This window comes from Thermobia domestica, chromosome 2 (genome assembly GCF_964235325.1).
Source record: "Thermobia domestica chromosome 2, izTheDome1.hap1.1, whole genome shotgun sequence".
Lineage (NCBI taxonomy): Eukaryota > Metazoa > Arthropoda > Insecta > Zygentoma > Lepismatidae > Thermobia > Thermobia domestica.
This window is the reverse complement of record NC_137455.1, coordinates 248,408,118-248,430,758: the sequence shown is the minus strand read 5'-3', so window position 1 is coordinate 248,430,758 and position 22,641 is coordinate 248,408,118. Positions and strand designations below refer to the sequence as shown.

At 36.6% G+C, this 22,641-nt stretch overlaps 1 protein-coding gene and 1 long non-coding RNA gene across 3 annotated transcripts in view; one reads left to right on the top strand and one right to left on the bottom strand.

Annotated features, from left to right (window-relative positions):
- LOC145678429 (uncharacterized) overlaps positions 1–20,835 on the top strand; it is a 66,469-nt gene extending 45,634 nt beyond the window's left edge. For both annotated transcript variants that reach the window (XM_081748548.1, XM_081748549.1), the window contains one exon: positions 15,466–20,835. In XM_081748548.1, coding sequence (XP_081604674.1) covers positions 15,466–16,324 — 859 coding nt within the window. In that variant the 3' untranslated portion in view covers positions 16,325–20,835. The remainder of the gene's footprint in view (positions 1–15,465) is intronic.
- Positions 1–22,641, bottom strand: part of LOC145678430 (uncharacterized) — a 183,239-nt gene that overhangs the window by 36,012 nt on the left and 124,586 nt on the right. The window lies entirely within an intron of this gene.

Sequence of the window (22,641 nt, the reverse complement as noted above, 5' to 3'; positions counted from 1 at the left end):
TTCATTTTCTGTCTGGATGTGACACAGTAGGTTGCTTCAAGAACACAGGAGAACAATGGAACGTTTTCTCCCTGGAACGTTTTTGAATCTTCTGAAGAAAATATTCTAGAAGCAATTGATAGATTAGGCTGGCCAGAAAGTTTACATATGAAGATGAACAATTGACAAAAAGGTTAATTCGTTGCATGTATTTACAAGGTAAAGACTTTTAAGACTTTGCTAACCTCCGGTGGTGGCTGTTTACCAAAAAACAGTTCAAAGTTAAAATTTATCGCCAACAAAGCCAGCTTTTCACCAACATATCTTAAGAGCTCCCTACCAGGTAATGGATTGGTAACGGACTAATCCTCCACAACCGGGTCTCCGTGACTCATCTGCGTTTGGATGGGAAAGGAAAAGGAATGAGTACTTTCCTACAACGAGTCATGTACCATGCGCTCCACAAGCTATCTTAAAATTGGTACGTTGCGGTTACATCAGAAGACGATGTCTCGTCAATTTTGTCAGTTGCGAATGTCGTACTCAGTAACTTAAATGTACAGAATTGTGCAAATATGGAGTCGGTGAAGAGCATTGTAACAACAACAGTAAAATAACGATCAAATGCAACCATCGGACTCAGATAATGACTCATAAGTCGATTTTTAATTATTATTTTCCTTTCTAAACAATTGTGTAATAATAAAAAGGGTTTGTTTGTGTATTTGAAGTATTTTACTGTTTGTTTTGCTTTTACAACCCAACATATTTACTAACTTCCATTTTTGTTTAATGAAATGCTTATCTTTTTTTTAATGCTAATAAGGAAGTGGCCCGCTACAATACGAAACTAAATTACCGTATAATCGGAAACTTTTATTTAATTTAATGTATTTATCGGCATAATGGTTTGTTAACATTTTATACCTCACACCATTTTCATTGTTGATATTTGACTACAAATCTTTCAAAAAGACTAAATTTTACCGACTTTATATTAAATTTGTAAATAAATAAAATTATCTATTTGACAAATATCTATGCAATATGTGTAAATAATAGCCATGGGGAAAAATGGGACAATTATTCGCTAGTTTAGTGGGTATGCTCGTTGGAGTTCGAAAAAGCGATTTAATTTTACTTCAGTTTTGATTGTTTTCTTAATATTTGAAGTAGTGAAACTATTTATTTGGAAAATATCTATGCAAAAGTGCACATGTATTAGCCAGAAGAAATAAAATGAGTCACTTCCCATGAAAATCGGTTGAGAACTTTAGCCGCGAGAAAGGCATCGATGTCGGCGTTAGCGACCATTTTAAAAGTATGACGTCATATACCGATTCGGCCACACTTTGAGACAAAACACCCGATAGTACGCGATTATAAAGCTCATTACCTTTCCATCGCCACCCATCATATAATAGCTTCATTCGAAATCCCAGGGATTTTGCTGTAAATGTCCCTGCACTAATTATTTCGCTTCTATTTCTGCATACTGTATTAGATGAAAAATATAAAAATAATCGCAGCATCGAAAAATATCAATACATGGAAATATTACACACCTCCATTAGGAAAACGTGGATTGTTTAATAGAATTGGCGCTTGCGCAACAGATGGGTCATAATGTGTCAGCGGTTCATCCGTGATGTACAAATGGGAACATAGTGTTCTCATGGAAGATATATCCGAGATGTCCCTGGAACTCCTGGACAGAAGAACTGTTCTGGTTCCCAAAGTAATAGAATGACGTAATCAGAGCTGCAATGGTTCCCATATAAACGCACGACTACCAATCTCGGATTAAAAGGTTGCTGAAAAAAATATTATTTTTTTAAATTTTTGTATACAATGTTGTATTATATTTAGAGAGCATTCATCATGCAAGACAAGACATGCAAAACAAGCATTCATCATTATTTATTTATTTTTTTTATTTTTATTTTTTTTCATTTTTTTTATTTTATTTTTTTTGAACGGCCTTTTTAACTATAATCCGCGTCACCCGAACTGGCGTGTGGCATCAGCGGATAAGCTCGTGTTACTAAACCTTCAGGGAGGAATGTAATCATTCATAATTGTCCACAAATATGAATAAAATCAACTATGAATGATTGGATTCCCTGAAGGGTTAATAACAGCACACTGCGAGCTTATTGGCTGATGTCACACGCCAATTCAGGTGACGCGGACTATAGGCGCGTAAGCCTATTTTCCACTTTACATAGGTTTGCGGTAAACGTGTATCTTCGTTATTTTTGAAGACATTGATTTCAAACAAAAAACACCTGAAAGAGAATTAAATGTACAATATTTTATGTGAAGTGAACATTTAAATCTGCTACTTTACAAATATCTTTAATAAATTGTCAAAAGTTAGTTTGGAAAACGCAAACTGTCATTTCTGAGATCAAGAGAAAAAGTAAAACTCACCGTTAATGTAATTTTCTAGATATAGGTTTCGTGATACACTATATCCTTGAAAAGTTTGATACCTGAGAGTCTCATCCTTTCTTTATTATGGGTCTTCAAATATTGCGATTTTTCGAAAATTGGGTGTACTCATTCTAAAATTTAAAAAAAAAAAAAAAAAAGGAAATATTTGAAATGTTTACAAAACACTCCTTATTTGCATAGTAACAAGTGTTTAAAATTTGATCACTGAGACTTGATTAGATTTTGAGTTAAAGGTTGTTTGTGTTTCTACGCAAATAAGAGTTGTTTTATGAAAACTTTTGATTTGCCAGTGTGTCCCTTTTGAGATGTTTCAAGTTGAATATAGCCAATATATAAGAAAGAAAAGATGAGACTCTCAGGTATCAATCTTTTTAGGAAATAGTATATCAGGAAGTCCATATCTTAAAAAAGAAAGCACGCTAACAGTAAGTTTTGTTTTTTCTTTAATATTTGTAATCTTAATAATTACAACTTGCATTTTCCAAGCTCTAATTTTCCACAATTTTTCGAAATTTGTAAAATCTGCACTGCGCGTAAAACTTGTAATTTTAATTCTTTTATAAATTGTTTTCCTTTGAAAACAGTATCTTCAGTATCTTCAAAAATAACTGAGCTACAGCCTTTGATTCAAACCTTTGTACATGCAAAGTAGGCATACGCGCCAATACAAAATGGCTGCTTAAAAAATAAAAAGATGATCTAAACAGTGGATGAATGCTTCTTTTTACTCTGTAAATATAGTACATCTTTGTCTATAAAAATTAAAAATAATAAATTTTGGTCACCGACTATTATTAATTTGATCTGAATTCACACCTAAATTAGCGATTGAATGAAACAGGTCTATGTTTTACGTGCTCACCACTAAAAACGTCATGAGTAGTGTCAGGAGAGACTGCAATGGCTAATGGAAATAAATTACATGATGTTTTTTAGTTTAATATCCTATTATTGTGCCCTTTAGGCTAAAGAAGACGGATGATTAATTGTGAAATTATGCTTTTAGTTCCCTCCCACCGGGAATCGAACCCGGGACCACATACGTCACGTGCAGTGTATAATAGAGGGCAGTAGTGTTTAGCGATGAGTCATTTTTGTTTCGGACACAGTGTGTGTGTGTCTAGAGCTGCAAATGAGCAATAAACTGTACATGTGTTCACATTCACCATTCAAGACACACGTCTGTAATTCTCGTATGGAACTTAATAAGACACAGTCCCGCTTGCTTCTGGTCGTCATTCAGGGAAGTATGACTTGATTAGGCATCTGTGATGTCGTCAGTCATGTTCTCCGCTATAATTTGAAGTACTTGCCCTCCAACAGTATAACCAACCTGTTTATCCCACACAGTAACCCAACGTGCTATATTCGGTTTATGCAATCTACCATGACTTTTTAGGTTATGGAGCATTGTGAAACATGGTAAGGTGGTGTCCGACTCCCAGCCAAGCTCCGATAACGACCATCACCCAGCTGCTTCAAAATCATCGATCGTGGGATATATCCAAAATGCAGACAGATATGCAGCATCTACGCGACTGGTGGCCTGCCTGAACAGCTTGTATAGCTGCTTGAGGTGGTTACATGTGTTCTGAACGTAAATGTATGTTTTTTAAACTCCCGATATAACATGTTCGGAATGTCCCACGGACACAGTTTTAGAATTACTGCCACGTGCCATCAGCTTCTTGTGTAACGAAATTTGGGACAGATGGCTGAAGTTCTGTTGGATGTTCTTAAATTCGTTTCAAGCATTTTATACTCCAGTTGGTGCTTAGGAAGATCTTTTTCAGGAAAAATTTACACGAAAAGTACTTTGTGAAGTGGATGATAAACAAACAAATAAAAAAATCTCTGTGACATCTAAGATGTTCAATGCATGTACCAGGGTGACAAAGCACATATTGATATGATAGCATATTTTCTGCCACAGACGTTCGAGCGTGTGTGCGTCAATAATGTTCACTGTCGCGACGTAAATGTGCTGTAAGTCTAGGATATCATGTGATATCGGGGGTCCATGACATTTGGGCGCAGACGTTTAGGCGCGAGACGTTAGGGCGCAAAACCTTTTATTCACCTATATATGTCATAGTGAATTTCATAACTAGAGCCGGGATGTTTAGGCACTGGAAATTTCGAAACACTTCCACAAATAATTTTGCAAAAACTAAAAAATAACATCTTTAACACAGCAAGTTTCTGCATGTCATGCACAACTTGTCTCTACCAGTTGAAAAGAAATAGGAAGGAACTGCAGCAGACTCTCCATTATCCGGTTCGCCATATCCGTACTCCGTACTATGTGGCTTAATTTTAAAAGAATATTTCTTTTTAATAAAATAAGACATATGTAATAAAGAAATGTAGTTTGTGTGAAAAAAACGCACTTTTTCATTAATGTGTAGTTATTTTAAAGATGTGGCTATATATTCATACTGCACTGTGTATTTGATTTTTTGAGTCATGCATTATAAAATGTATCTTAAAATGTGTACAATAGTGTACATATCTTCATTTTTGCACTTTCATTTTCAATAATAAATTATTAGAACGTATGGTCCAAGAAGAACAGCATTATTTCCAATAAGGATGTGGAATCTGTATGACAGAGTTCTCAATGACCATACTCAAGAACGAACACACGCCGAAACAGCTCATCGTGGACTGCAATCGGAGCTTCAAATGGGCCATCCGTCGATTTGGCGCTTTTTAGTTGCACTTAGGAGGACACAAAAAAGTGGGACTTAGTGTACGAGGAAATGCTTCGAGGAGAAGAGTCGCCCAATAAGAGAAGAAAATATATTCAGGCAGATGAAAGAATCCGCCGTATTGTACAGAATTTTGAAACTGTTGACTTGTAGAATACTTGCGGAGTTTGGTCCATAATTCTGTCATGGAATGATGATGTCATGATAAGTGTAACATAAGACAAAACTAATTACTCAATATCTAAATTATATTTCACTGTTGTACAAAACTAATTATTCAATATCTAAATTATATTTCACTGTTGTTTTCAATTATCTCTGTTGCAAATATAGTAATAAACAGCAATACAATGTTGTAACATGCTTGGCTTCTAGTAATTTCGTAAAATTGACGGAAGCCAGCACAGGTTATATAGTTAATATCGTGTGAAGTATATACGATTTGAAAATTAACAAATTTATTAACAAGAAAAATTTTGCTTTTTTTTTTTACCGTTGAGTAACAAATAGTGAATTCGTAACGAGTAACAACAAGTAATATATATTTTTGTGCAATACCGAAATAATTTAAATATAGGTTTCTTCAAATATTTCTTTACCATAAAGTCCTTGAATACTCAATACTAGTAACAACTTTGTAAAAGGATAGAAGTGAGCACAAACGATTCGTATGCAAATGGCCTCGTTGCAGGTTCACAATTTAGAAGTTTTAAATCTCCAAAAATATATTTATATGAAGCCTTTTTATGCCGGGATGATACCATAAGACTTCCTTTCCCATTTACATCGAATTTAAAAGGATATGAATTCTTACATTATATAAATTATAACCTATTATAGACGCGAGCTAAACTCCATCTCTACGTCTTACCTGCTAGATCCAAAGTGAGGCAAATTCGTAACGGCCCGGCTTAGTTCTCGACCTGGTACCGAAATTGCCCACCAGATGGTAGCTCACTTCAGACATAGGCCTGTCAATGCTAGACTATCTCTCCCTCTATGTAGGTTTTTATCTTTGCGCTCTTACAAATGTTCTTATACAAAATGCATACAAAAAACATTTATTGGGACTATTACGTTACATAATATATCCTACCCCTCTCTCTATATAGGATACTAACCTTACTACAAAAGGAATAGTCCACAATAAATGGAATATGAATTGTTGACCAAGAAATAAATTCTTTACTTACAGTTTTCCAGAATCTTATAATAAACTACCCTCTTACATATTACATCTTATTGCCACGCCTGCTTTACAAAGTATTAGGAAGATATGGTATACTTCTCTCTGGAAAGAAAAAAATAATAAACCCACAGAAAATATCTAACAATGATTACAAGGTAACATATACATATTAAGATTCATTATAGTTATCAACATAAGGTTTAATGTGATTTATGTGTCTCTTAATGATAACACTAGGTTGATCACATTTTCTTAACCATAGAGTGTTTAATGTAGGTTTATTAATGACCTCAAATGGCCCATAAAATAAGGGGGATAATTTAGGTGTATAATGTTTAATTAATGAAGCCTTTTGAAACTTCCTAACCAATACTTTCTGACCTTCCGAATAATTACTAGGTTCTCTATTTTTATTATAACATTTCTCCTTTCTACGCCAGGCTTTCTCGATGTTGATGATGACTCTCCTCAACCTTTCTTCTTTATCCGGCGCCTTAGTTAACTCGTCGAAGTCTATTTCCCACAACACGTCCAAAGGTGTATAAAGTCTTCTGCCAAGAAACAATTCAGATGGCTCGTATCCCGTACTCTCACTCTTACTGCAGTTTAAGGTGAATTGGATTCTGTCCAACAGTTCAGCCCAATTATTTTGGTGTTCATTACAATAAACACGGAGCATGTTCTTAAGCACTCTGTTCACTCTTTCACAAAGGTTACTGCTAGGATTGTACGGAGCTGTACTCACATCCTGGATACCTAAACTGAAGAGAAATTGCTTCATATGATGACTACAGAACACTTGAGCACGATCATGAATGATTTTCTGAGGCTGTCCAACTAACATGAACAACTTCATTAAATGTTTGCAAATCACCTTGGAATTCAGGGAACGCAAAGGTTGAAGCATGACGAATCGTGATGCTGCGTCAGTAATGACGAGGATATGACGATAAGGTCCAGAATTTGGAAGCTGGCCAACAGTGTCTAAATACCAACTGTTGTTTGGCGTAGTAACTTTCCTACTGTAGTAAGTTCCTTGTTTTTTTCTGTTGGTGTCCTTGCAGAGTTGACATCGCTGACATCCTTTCACGTATTCTCTGACGTCACGGAATAAGGTCTTCCAGGTACATCTTGAGGCTATTTTTGCTATCGTCTTGGAATATCCAGCGTGAAATCCGCCCATCTCATCACAGTGAAAATATTTCATGATGGGATACACCATTTCCTTAGGGATGACTATCCTCCAGCCATGGTCTCTTCTGCCTCGGGTCTTCTTCATTAAGATTCCGTCCTTAAGACAGAATTCATCCGCCCTTTGACCTCGCCGCACTTCTTGGATAATATTCCGTACTTCAGGATCTTCCATTTGATGTTCTTTTAATGGTTTACTAAACAAGGGTGAACTCCAAAAATTGGCGAAACTAAGGTTGACTGGTTTCCCTTCAAATTCTTCAATTTCATTAACTGAAGGATCGTTAGTATAGAATTCCACACCATTGTTCGTGCGCGAAATAAAGTCAGATAAAAAGTTCTGCTTACTGCGGAGATAAACAACCTTGAAGGAATATTTAGATAGTTTTTCAATTAGTGTACCATGCTTACGTTGACGCTTATGATTCCGTAACAACCACGTGACTGATGAATTATCACAAAAAACAGTAAAGGGTTTTATAAGATACATTTCAAATTTTTCGATAGCTAGAAGAAGAGAACGTAGTTCAAGTTCATATATGCTTTTTGACCAATCTACTGATGAAATATTCTTAGAGAAAAATGATACGGGTCTAAGAAGGCCATCATCATCATATTGAGAAAGTATAGCGGAATGTTTCTTGTAAGTACTATCCACATGAATGACAAAGGATTTATTCATGTCTGGTAATTGTAATACAGCATGTTCAACAAATGCTTGCTTAATATTATTATAGGCTTCATCTTCCCTCTCACCCCAGTGAAATTTAATTTTATTGGATCTTAAACGGTGAAGAGGTTCCATGATTTCCGCATAATCTTTCACGTATTTTCGGAAATAATTAAAAAACCCACAAATACGATTTACTCCTTTTTTGTTTTTGGGCTTAGGTAATTTAAGAATTGTGTCTATCCGTTCCGGATCAATTCTAGTTTCTCCCGCTTCAAATTCATAACCTAGGAATTTGATTTTAGTTTGGAAGAGTTGTGTTTTCCTTTTTGAAACTGTAATTCCCCATTTTCGAAAACGTTCGAGAATTTCCTCTAATACTCTTTTGTATGTTTCAATATCTGAGGCATGAATAAGGAAATCATCTTGAAAAATTTCAAGATTTTTACCTACTAAATCCCCAAAGATTTTATACATGAAACTAGTAAGAACATATGGGCTCAAACGAAATCCCATTGGGAGAACTAAATGTTCTAGTAAACGGTTAGGTGTACAAAACGTAGTATATTTTCTACTACTCTCAGAGATAGAGAACTGATAGAAACTTTGCTTTATATCTAATCTTCCGAAGATGGTATCCTTTCCTAAATTCGCTATAGTAGCTTCTACATGCGGGGATGGATAACTATTAACCCTTACTTTCTTATTGATTTCTGAATATGCTATAACAAGTCTAGGAGTACCGTCCTTATTGTGAACTAAAAAGCACGGAGAAGAATAAGGAGAGAAATCAACCTCACGAACCACTCCCTTGTCGATAAGCTGATTTATATAATTATCAAGAGCCTTAAGTTTAGGGCCTGTAATTTGATATGGGGGGAGACGTACTGGAGTTTCATCCTCCATTTCTATTTCATAAGTGAACCCCTTTATTGTCCCTAGTTGTTCAGTGATGACGTCACTGAATCTCTCACAAAGATTTTCAACATAACATGGTAAATCTGGGTATTGTTCTACAAGTTTAACTGAAAGAGAGGAAGTATTATCAAAATTACAATTGTCAGAATCACATTCATCATATATGTCATTAATGCTATTCGTTTTATTATGATAATAAACAAGGTATTCACTACCTGGTTTCTTTGTTGTGGCCTGGTCCTCCGGTCCACCGGAATCTGCTGCCAGAAAGGTACAGTGCTGTTTCTGCTGGGCACCTAGTTTATTTGTTTTTGGTTTCCAGTGTCCTTCCCGAACGATCCTTTGTCCATTGTGCCTCTCTCTAGAGTGACTCCGGACCGCATCGGAGACGCTGGAATGAGATATAGGACGAGTAGTTTCCATTGGAGACAAATAATCCCTCCAAAATAGAGGAACAGTAAGATTCTTCTGTTCAATTATAAATTGTTTGGCACTCAATTTGATATCAGCTTTCCATTTTAAAAGAAAGTTATTTCCTAACAACAAATCAAAATGTGGAGAGTTTATGATGTAAAATGTTTCACTGAATTCACAACCTTGAATTGAAAATTTAATTTCTGTGTTTTCATGTAGTTCAACCAAATGACCATCAACAGTGGTAGTCACTAATTCTGCTGAAGTAGGTTTTATAGGAACACGACACATAATTTGTCGTAAATATTTTCTGCTTATCAAATTGATACTAGAAGCTGTGTCCAATAAACAAGAGTTTGTGATGCCCGCAATTAGCACAATAATGAATAATATTTGTTTATCACGCTGCATATTAATTAGTGTTTTTGAAGGTGGCACTGATGTACGCATAGTTTTTCCACTAACACAGAACCGCTGAGTATGTCCATAACCAGCACATTTATAGCATCTAATAAGGTTACGTTTTTCCGTTTGCAAGCCAGAAACTTGCTTTTGATTTTTAGAATGATTTTGTGATTCTTCAAAAATGTTCGGTATATTTATAGCAGGTGGCATTGTTTTAAGTGACATATAATCTCTTTGATATTTAACAAAATGATCGTAAGTTTGCGCTATGGTCAACAATTCAGAAACTGAAGATGGTATGGCTTCCCCAAAACAATTTTGATATATTTCTGGTAAAACCAGACTGGTTACAATATTACAAAATATTTGTTCAGTGTATGTCATACCAAGAACATTGGCAACACTGATTTTCTCTTGGAAAAATGTTCCAAGTTCTTCCCCATCATTCATTAATCGGTAGAAGAATTTTCGTACATATTGTGTACGACCTACTGTGGATATATATTTACATAACAAATTAGTACAAATTTCCTCCCAATCATTACAACGTGTAAGGAAAGAATGAAAGGTTCTGTTAAATTCACCCCTAGTTTGGGTTAAACTTGCTACCAAAATAGCTTCTAATTCTAAGTCATACCTCCTTATAAGCTCATCTAACCTAACCAGAAAGATGAAGCAAGAATGGCTATCTGTGCCATCAACTATCGGTAATGACTTAATTTGCTGTTCCAATGAACGGAAAACACTTTGTCCTAGCAATTTATCAAAATTGCATTGAATAGCAGGACGTGCCATATTTGGCTGCATTATATTCATCTGTGCCAATGAAGACGGCATTCTACTTTCATTATTAATGTACTGTTTACACTGCGTTTCATTTTCATTCCTATAAGACACAGTTCGTTCATTTTTCATGAACTGATCCTGCCTACCCTGTACATTGAGAGTACCTTTAGTATTGTGTTTTGAAAAATAAATGTTACGCTGATGTACATCTGTGCCTTGTCCAAGATTATTTTGACCTACAGATTGTACATTCACACCGCGTCGCATCGGAACCTTAGTCCAAGATACCTTTGATTGGCCTACATAAGGTTTACCTGCACCACTAATATTGCCACAACGTGGACATGGGTACCTAATTGTCTGTGAAAAATGTTCACTATTAAAGGGCTCACACGGAGCTTGTACATTTTGTTCAGAACAGTATTGTTCTCTAAATGAGTGTGCATTGAATTCTGCACCATATAACCCACTGGCTGTGTGTGCAGTTTGTTCAGAACGAAATGGCTCCCGTGAACCTCGTGCATTCAACTCAACATTAAGTGGCTCTTTAAAAACCTGGGCGTTTGGGTAACCCACACCAACTTCACTTTCAGTTTCAATAGTTTGATTAAATTCACCTTTATCACTTTCATTACTCTCAGTTACCTCTTCATTATCTGAGAAAGAAATTAGGTTATGTTCACTCATGTTTTACACTTAATATAATCTCTAAAGTGCTCACAACTTTCAATGATTCTTTTTTTTTTTTTTTTCCACACGATATCTCATCAAGAAGACAGCTGTAATTTTTATGCTTGCCCACTTGATGGACTTTGGATCTAGCAGCTTTATATATTATGTAACATGCTTGGCTTCTAGTAATTTCGTAAAATTGACGGAAGCCAGCACAGGTTATATAGTTAATATCGTGTGAAGTATATACGATTTGAAAATTAACAAATTTATTAACAAGAAAAATTTTGCTTTTTTTTTTTACACGTTGAGTAACAAATAGTGAATTCGTAACGAGTAACAACAAGTAATATATATTTTTGTGCAATACCGAAATAATTTAAATATAGGTTTCTTCAAATATTTCTTTACCATAAAGTCCTTGAATACTCAATACTAGTAACAACTTTGTAAAAGGATAGAAGTGAGCACAAACGATTCGTATGCAAATGGCCTCGTTGCAGGTTCACAATTTAGAAGTTTTAAATCTCCAAAAATATATTTATATGAAGCCTTTTTATGCCGGGATGATACCATAAGACTTCCTTTCCCATTTACATCGAATTTAAAAGGATATGAATTCTTACATTATATAAATTATAACCTATTATAGACGCGAGCTAAACTCCATCTCTACGTCTTACCTGCTAGATCCAAAGTGAGGCAAATTCGTAACGGCCCGGCTTAGTTCTCGACCTGGTACCGAAATTGCCCACCAGATGGTAGCTCACTTCAGACATAGGCCTGTCAATGCTAGACTATCTCTCCCTCTATGTAGGTTTTTATCTTTGCGCTCTTACAAATGTTCTTATACAAAATGCATACAAAAAACATTTATTGGGACTATTACGTTACAATGTTATGAATAGCTATGAAGTTATGAATATCTAAAATGCCTATTCCTTTACGTTAGAGATGATGTAAAGTTAACTTCACAGAAGTTTATTTTAGGTTGTCATAGGATGCCTACAGCAAATTTTATTTCAGACCAATACAGATTCATGCTGAAGAAAAACCTGCGGATCATGATCTCCGGTTTTCTTGAAATTAGGATATATTATTCTAGAAACAAAATAATTAGACCCGAATATATATTTTTTTCTTTCTGCGTTATACAAAAATTTACTAAAACTAAAACAAGCATTTAATGCAACTGAGACTTTCAGTGACTGTTTACCATCGGACATACTGTAATGTAACGAAAATTTATAGTTTTTGAAGATAGCTTGTTTAAGAAAATTGGGATGAAATTTCACTTTTCAGAATATTTTAAGTTGTGCAGTTATTTATCTTTGTGATATTAGTGCCTATTTCCAACGCTTCTAGTGCATAGACATCCGGGTTCCAGGTATGAAATACATTATAACCCATTTAAGTAGATTAACCTATTGAGATATACGGCTTTGCGCCCAAATGTCTCGCGCCCAAATGACCTCGCCTAAACGTCGTGCTCCGGATATCAGTGGGGCAAATATCATGACTATGCGTATGTAACACTACAAAATGACGCTGCGTGTGTAAAGTCAAGTTATCTTGGGATCATAGCATCTGATGCAGGTGTTATCTTCATTCACGCTCTCTCCAACGCCTTAGTAAGTGTGTTCAGGTAGTTACGAATTTCAAGATTTCAGTAAGCAGGACAGTTATCTTGGTGGAGATTAAAACATGACTTCCCTGTTAGTGTGTTATTCAGATGAAACGTTACTTCGAACTGAGTGAGTTATCACGCAGCTGTCTTTATATACCTTGTACCGTTCTTTTCCAACTGGCCAATATGTATGCTTTCAGTGCGCGGGCTCGATTCGATTTCTAGTGGGAATACTAGTTTAAGTTGAATACCAAAGTTTTCACTTTAAAGAGTAGATACCGTTTCATATAGCTTCGATACTGGAAAGAGATATTGATGTTCCACTTAAGCATGTTGGTTTTTAGTTCTCCATTTTATAACATTGTGGGGTTAGTTTTTTATTAATATTAGCAGTAGTTACAGCGCTGATCACTGTCTTGTGTTCATGAAAGTAGGTGGGTAGAGATCAACATTGTTTCGCTCATTGTACTCATAAAAAATTAAAAGTGTTCTAAATGCCAGTACATCGTATTAATATAAAGTTCATTACTGTTTGTAAGATGCATATAAAATATATTGTAGCAAGTCAAAAAGAACCCAGCAAACAGAGCATAGTTGTTGATATTCTGATTAGTTTAAACATTTTTATTCGAATTTGCAGCAATAATATTATGAACCGCACTCTATGAATGCTTGTTGATAAGCTTATTAACTACAGTTTTCACGAAAACAAGAAGTATAATGGTTCATGAAGAGCCTCAAACTAAAATAGTTGTTGCAAGTTCGAAAGAAACGTCTAAACTGGCAGATTATCAACAGTCATGCTTTCTTTGCAAGGTTCTTTATGTGATTTAGTACAATATTTTTCATATGCATCTTATACGGATGTAATGTTAAATGCTGGAATTTCATACGATATACTGGCTTTTATGAACAATTTTACTTCTTATGACTATCATAAGCAAAAAAGGCCGATCTTTACCCATCCCAATCCTTGGTCATGAAGTTCTAGAACTCCGACATATCTGTTCAGTGAACTATATTTGTTATAATGGATGAAGACTGTATGATTTGAAATACAAACGATTACGGAGAAACCCTTTTACCGTTGTTTCTGACTAGCTTAAGTTTCATGTGATTTCCATGAGCTACACACCAAACACATGTACACACAGTTCTCTTTCCTTTGAAATTGATATTCGACTAGGGATTTATCTTTGGATAGGTATCCCTTTTTATAAACTTTTATAGCTAGCATAAATTAAATTATCATTAGGTGAGTTCTTACTGATTTTTCCACAAAATGTATATTACACAATGGTTATAGACTTGTAGTATTACAACACTCAGAACGATTTTTGCGCACTTGCACTAACACATGCGGTATCTAGGCCTGCAGAAGGCTGGGTGGTTGTTCAACAGAATCGCACACGTTGTCCAAAGACTGGCAGCTATGCATGCATATTGGCACCAATATTCCCAGGATGATGCTCTCCAATATCACTCCGGTTCCGAACGGCAGCAGCATTTGGTTGCACACCTCAATCACTATATCAAACGGGATTCCATTTCAATCATAAATTAAGGACGATATCACAGCTTGAATTTGAAGTAGGAACACTATAGCTGTTTGCTCTACACAAAACTAGGACCGCGGATTCGAATTGCCAGATCCTCGTCACACTTTGCAATCATATACCTACCTCCGATGGTGTTACGAAACTGATAGTTGGAGGAATGAATGGCGTATTATTTCATGTAGTGATGAGAGTGGGTTCTCTCTGAACGCTAGTGATGCTTGTGTGTATGGCAGGATACATAGGACAACTGGTGGTATAGAAGGCCGTATTCTACAGTTTGTTCACCTCTGATTCTCATACAGGGAGTATTCAACAGAATCATAAATCGCGAACATCACGGAGCCCTATGTGTTCCTTTTCTTGCAGCATTAAGGAGATATGCTCTTCCAACATAACAATGCTCTCACCCCCTTCACTCCTCGTATTGTCCAAAGTGAGTTTCAAGCCATGCGGCCTGCAGCTTGCACGTTGACCGATCTGTCATTGAACGTATATGTAAGTCGATTGGACGGCGTGTAAAAACCACCAAGTAGAAGGAATGTTTGATCCCATTTCCTGACAGTTATCCGGTCCTCTATGACAGTTCCTATGCGAGGATACAAGCCTGTATTGTAACTGGAAGAGTATACAGAACGTACTAACATGGATTTTTGGCACATCGTGTGTTTCTGTCAGTAGATTTAGAACCTTGTTAGTATGATGATGTATAGTGTACAACCTGTGGTGTGAACATAAGCTTCATTTGCATGAGACCATGATTTCTGGACATCCTTTTTTATTATTATTTTGTATAGTAATATATAATATATAAAATATTATTTTGTATTGACGTTTTTTAATAGTGTTGAGTCATTCAGTAAGTTATCCTTTTTTCTTTTACTTTTCAGTTCTGGTGATGCGACAAACGGAGAACAAGTGTTGAAGAAGAATCTTAGTTGTGTCTTACAGTCCAAAAAACACTGTTTCAGTTCATCTGATTTAAATGTTAGTGCCAAGTCTGATATAAAAACAGTATTGCCTCCTCATATACTTGGACGAACTGTGCAGAATCCATCGGAAGATGTGTTGTTTAATGGGCGTAATGCCCCAAAACCAAGAGAGGGTTATAAAGTGCCTTATAGACACCTCAGGAGCAATATCGTTTCGACAGAAGATATTCTTCAAGTGTTAGTGGAGCGTTCTAAAATCCGAGTTGCTGAATCGCTGTTAAAAAAGAAAATTAATGAACAATGTTTTGTAACATCTCTTGGTTTAAATGGCCAAGAGGAACCTAAGTGTAAGGATTCTCCTGTAGTAGAATCTGAAATGGAACGTGATGAACAAAAAGCCCTTGCTCTTAAACAGTTGTCCGAACTGCCGCCCTCCCGTGTAAAACGTTCTTCGTCAAATAAGATTTGCACAAAGAAGAAGAATGACGGATCTAACAGAGATTCACAATTCGAATTGGCGCGCGCGCGTGTTAAACGTTCTTCTTCAAAGAAGATTTGCACGGAGAAGAGAAATGTCGGACCTAACAGAGTTTCACAGTTCAAACTACCGCGCTTTCATGTAAAACATTCTTCGTCAGAAAAGAGAAATATCGGACTTAACGGAGTTTCACAATTAGAACCAAAGAAAATAATAGTGCCGAAGAGAATTTTACCACCAAGAATACGGAAAAACCGTTACAATATTACAGATGATGATGATGAAAGTGATGAGGATATTGATGCGGATGATATAGATGATGAGGATTTTCGACTTTAAAATCTAAACGGCTGAGATTATTATTATTTTCAAGTCCATGGTGATAGTAGTACCTTCTTGCTGCTGATACCATCTGTGTTTTTATTTCTTCTTTCTTTATTTAAATATGTGTATCTTATACAGTCAAGCAAAAGTGAATATCTCGCTCTACACAATCTTGTTACCAGCAACTTCCGAGCGATTTTATCTGTGTTTTACATCAGAAGTATAGAAGGCTGAGCAGGTATATGTGACAAAACTTGTAGAGAAAAAAATCCTTATGTGAAGCCATTTTTCCTACATATTCCAGCATGAATATTAACTCCTTGTTCCTTTGACAATGGCTCTGAACCTCAGCTTTCATTTACGTAACACAGGAAGGGGGATCTCCAGCCATTCTTATTTACAAACTTTCCACGTCTCTAAAGACTAGTGAAGCAATCTACGAGATATTTTTTAAAAAGTAGATTAGCACAACAGAAATTCGTGGAAGTGGCATCTGTTGACTTCGCAGGCGTGTCCCGAAATGTTACAGCCTTAATATTGCAGTTAGCACCAATTGTTGCCAGAATCTGACAAGGAAAGTACTTGAAGTTGTATGCGAGGATCTGCATGTGTTATATATCGTTGGAAAGGTCACACCGAATACACCTCACTTGTGAAATATCTCGTTTCAATGGAGCCAGTAGGGGATGTGGCGACCATTTGAAGATCAGAACAAGGCACGCTCCGAAACATTTGAAAACGTGGACAAAATAGGAAGCTATGATGTATTTTGAGGCAGCTGAATACAAATCTGACATAAACTGTTTTCAAATCAAAATGGCGGATTCAACATGGCGGACACAAATTACCAAAAAAAAAAAAAAAAGCTATGGATTGGATATATAGAAATTGAGTATATGGAAAGTGGGTATATAGAGATATTCGACGTCACTATGTATAAATCAGATACCAAAAGTGTAAAATTCAATATGGCAGATCCAAGATGGCGAACAAAATGCAAAACACTGCTATGGAACTCCAAAGTGGGTAGGTAGAGGTTTTCGTGGTTGCAGAGTGCAAATTCAGTGATACAAACGTAAAATGCAATATGACGGATCCAATGTGACGGACGAAAGTGCAAAAGTATAGAATGGACATATGTGTATCGAGACGAGCCTGGGCTCCGTCTCGCTCTCGTCTCAATTTGGAAAAGCACATCTCAGTCTCGAATTAGAGCTGGGATGGAGACTAGTCTCGGTGTCTGAACCATCCCTACTCATGAGGGTGGACATTTGACATATAGCTCAAAAGTATACACGTTATAATGTGAAACCGGGAAGATAGTTGTGGAAGCATAACGATGTTTTAAATCCCAACTCGCACTTTTCACTGTCATTGTTCGGATCTTAAGATGGGATCTGCAAATAATCGCAACGTACCCTACAGGCACCATTCAAGCGAGATGTTACAGATGTAAAGTGTACTCGGTGCGAGCTTTTCAACGATATATAACACATGCCGATCCCCGCGTATTTCTTTGGGGGCAGGTGAGGGAGATGATAGTAAAATAATTATTGTCTATGATTACAATCTGTTCGCATCATAAAACTTTCATGTGCGCTACAAAACCTGCCCTGCATTCCGTGACTCAATTTTGGCATAATTGTATACCAAACTCGCTCCCTGTTTATTGTAAAACATCACCTGCCCGTACTTGCCCCGTTATGTATTATAGGTGTTTCTACTACATATGTAAGAATCACATATGTCCGTTCTGTACATATTTTTTGCACATTTTGTCCGTCATATTGGACTTGTCATATTGCATTTTGCACTTTTAACATTGAATTCATACTCAACGACCACGAAAACCTCTAGCTTCCTGCTTTCAGTTTGATAGTAGTGTTTTGCATGGATCCGCCATTTTGAATTGTACACTTTTGATGTGCGATTCATACATAGCGACGGACCCAATATCAGATCCATAGTTTGTTTTTTGTAATATGTATCCGTCATGTTGGATCCACCATTTTGATTTCTAAACATTTGATGTTAGATTCGTATTTAGCCACCTTTTAAACCTATATAAATCACGTGTCAAAACAATTACATCATAGCTTCCTATTTTGTCCATGTTTTCTGGTGTTTCGGAGTGTCCCTTGTTCTGATCTTCAAATTGTTGCCCCCCCCCCTCCTCCCTACAGACCCCATTCAAGCGAGATATGTCACATGTAAGATGAACTCCCAGTGTGACCTTTCCAACGATATATAACACATGCAGATCCCCACATACCACTTCAAGTACTTCCCTTGTAAGTAGATTTGAAAGTATATGGAGTTGTCTTGTCTTGGTGCAGGCAGATCTCATTCACAGCATTTCCATGCTGTGTGTTGCTAATAGTACTCAGAGTTGGTTTTCCGTTGTTATCCATTTGGTACAAATTATCCATTTGCTATCATATCCATCATATCATTACCATAAATATGTTTGAGAAATCTTTCTTGCTGCAACGGATAAACTCAGGATGATGTTTTTCATATCTTGGCGTATGTAACGGCGCGAACTTCCACAGTCGGATGGATATATATTTCCATGCTTCATCCAGTTGTAAACAACTTTCACTTATTTATAGATACCGCTTCAGTTAGTTTTTCATTCAATATCCTAGGCTTTACTTAGATAATGATCCCGGCGTTTAAACACTTTCTGGAGATGTAATTTGCCACGAAGGATGCAGTTTACAATTGTTGGAGTTGTTCTCGACAAGTAATGATCACAGTGTGTAATCGGGCCATTTGACTTTTGTCTTGTCAGATGGGATGGCTTCTGTGGTGATCGCTTTCTAAAACCCCTGGCACGTAAACTAATTGCTGGAATGTGCTGATTCCTACAGCGTTTAATTGTATTGTTGATAGCAACCAATCCTATTATTTATCTATTATTTGTGCACTCTTTATTAATTTGCGAGACGAAGTATTTTGTGTAGAAAAGTGCTACAACGTATAGTTTTTTAAAACGGGTTCATTTTCAGAGGCACTATACATAAACTACACAAGTTTGCTAGTGCAACATCACTGGGCCTGTAACCAGCGGCGCAAATCTGTCTTCAACATTGGGGGAGGGGGAAAGTAAGACGTTCTTTTTTTGTTTGTTTGTTTGTTAAGCGATACTCAAAATATTTGTGAAGTTGAAAAACAATCATATGGAGGATGAGAGAGAAGTGGGAAGCGGGCAGATTTGAGACCTATTCTCGGGGGACATCAATTTCATCTCACTTTCCTTTGTGGCATCGAACACAAATCATCACATTCCCCCCCCCCCCCCAAAAAAAAAAACACATTTCAAATCGGATTATTGGGGGACAGTTCCCCCAGTTCAAAAATTGGAGGGGACATGCCCCCTCATCCCCCCGGGATTTGCGCTAGTGCCTCTAACTAGAAGTTAACTTCGAATCCCCCAGGTCAGTCGACTATGAGGATGAGTAACAGGTTGAATTTGGTTACACATACGTGAATGCGCGAATTGAATATTTTTCTCTGGAAAAGATGAACTTTACCCATATACGCAACTACTCATCACACACCATTCTCTGTCTTTCTGTATATATATATAATGAAGTTTGCTATACGTATTATTATTTTCTTTGTATTCGAGATATATAGATGGTTCTGGGTGAAATTAGATCATCACCAGTTTGAGTGAATTTTATGACCTGACACGTCATAGAATGTTTTCCCAAGAATTCCATACCTAAATATTTGGTGACCTTTAAAATCTTTTTAGCTTGCTTCTGGAAAAAAATAATACATCATCTTCTTTTCCGCATGAATAGGTAAATATTTTCAGAAATAAAAGAAAGTGATTCTAAAGACTACAAAAAGGTTGAGAAACGAGATGTTTTACGAACTCAAATAAATGTGTTATTTTATATTGGTTACACGAAATAAAAGTTGGTGCCTATTTCTATCTTCATGACCATTCAAAAAAAATTCTAAAGAGGGAAAAGGTTATCCTTGCCAGGGATGAAATTTTCCTTGAGGAGAGGGGAATACATTATTTTTTTTTGGGGGGGGAGGAAATCCTTGGCATCCTTCCCTGGCAATTCGCACCTTGTACGTGATTCACCTTACGTAAATTCCACGAAAATGGGTGCATTCCTCTCCAAATTAGCAAGAAAATAATACATAATGTGAGGTATATACTTTTGTCCATGACTGTATAAACGACAATTTGAAGTACGGAGCCATTTACTATGTTTTGTACTGATACAATATTTAATAAAGTACCGTACATGTTTCGCTCAAATTTGCAAAGTACTAAGAGTAACATCCAAAAAAGTGTGCCTAGAATCTCATGCATGGAAAAGTTAAAAATATAGACGATCTGTTCTTCTTGATCACGATAAATGTATTAATACTTTTATATTAGTTACTTTATGTAAATCTGTTGAACATCAGTGAAGCATAAGTTTTTTCCATTGTCAGTATTTATAATAAACATTGTATTATTAGAAAAACAAGAAAAGAATGCACTTGTTACAAATATATTTGGTTTCATACATTTACAATAATACCAATTGGAAAGTGTACACAAAAGGTGACCATTGAGTGATGGATAATTGGGACTCCAATCTTGCATATTGTTGAGACGGTCTAAAAGGTTACTTTCTGTGAAAGTTCAGTACTGGCTACCAATCTATCGTCTTCCTGCCTTATACTTAATTACTCATTTTATACAAACAAGGAACTAGGGATGGCCAAAATATCCGGATAACGGATATCCGGATAAGAAATTATCCGGTATCCGTTTTTGAGGAAACGGATAATCCGGATAACGGATAATATCCGGATAACGGATAATATCCGGATGACGGATAATATCCGGATAACGGATAATATCCGGATGACGGATAATATCCGGATAACGGATAATATCCGGATGACGGATAATGGATAATATCCGGATGACGGATATCGGATAATATCCGGATGACGGATAATATCCGGATAACGGATAATATCCGGATGACGGATAACGGATAATATCCGGATGACGGATAATATCCGGATAACGGATAATATCCGGATGACGGATAACGGATAATATCCGGATGACGGATAATATCCGGATAACGGATAATATCCGGATGACGGATAACGGATAATATCCGGATGACGGATAATATCCGGATGACGGATAATATTCGGATAACGGATAATATCCGAATGAAGGATAACGGATAATATCCGGATAACGGATAATATCCGAATTACGGATAATATTCGGATGACAAATAATATTCGGATAATGGATAAAAAATAATATCCGGATAAAGGATAATGTCCAGATGATATATAATATTCGGATGTCAAATAACGAATTATGTCCCGATAATGAATTATATCTAACTTACGGGTAACGGAGAATATTTGCGTGAAGAATATCAAGACAATTATTGAGTATCTGGAAATTAATTATTGCTGACTATAAAATAATTGTGAGATTGCCTTGTTCGGGTTTTTACAATTGGTTTTAAATACAATTTGTTTATTACAAAAAAATATAGGATAATAAGTTTCAGAATATTATATATATATTGTGCGTGTTTGCATTTTAAACGCTTAAAATAGGGATGGGCACGAGTCGAGCCAAAGGTAATTTTCTCGAGTCGAGTTCCGAACCGAGTCGCTGTTTTGAGATCGAGTTTCGAGTCGAGTTGAGTTTGATAAATGGCCCGCTGGTTCAGCTCGTTTTAGCTCGTTTAGAAATCATTACCTCATTAGACTAGGAAGCAAAGCCATGAGATTTGTAAGCAGTAATGTGGAATATTTTTAGTGCTGCTCGCGAGATGGGACACTGCTCGTATCGTCTCGATAACGAGACGACAATAGATATCTATAACGAGACAGCTTCAAATATGGTAAGCATCAATATAAGTATATACTGTACTTCTCACCATCAAGGCTCAGACCTGCACGGTCTAAGTTTTAAGACCAAGCAGAAGCCCACTCCGGGAAGTGATGTTAACCGGCTCAACTCGGTTCAACTGAGTGAACAGCTCGAGCCGGCTCGTTGGGATAAGACATCGGCTCGGCTCAACTTAACGGACGGCTTGAGCTGGTTCGTTGCGATGAGCCATCGACTTGACTCAAGTAAGCAGGTAGCTGAAGCCGGCTCGGTTGAGATGAGCCATTGACTCTGTTTGACTCTGCTCAGGTGAGCCTTCGGTTCGTTGGGCTCGGTTGAAATGAGTCCATCGGCTCAGCTCGACTCAGTTCAACTAAGCCAATGGCTCCAGTGGGCTCGGTTAGGGTAAGCCTTCAACTTGGTTCGGTTCCACTCTGGTGAGCCA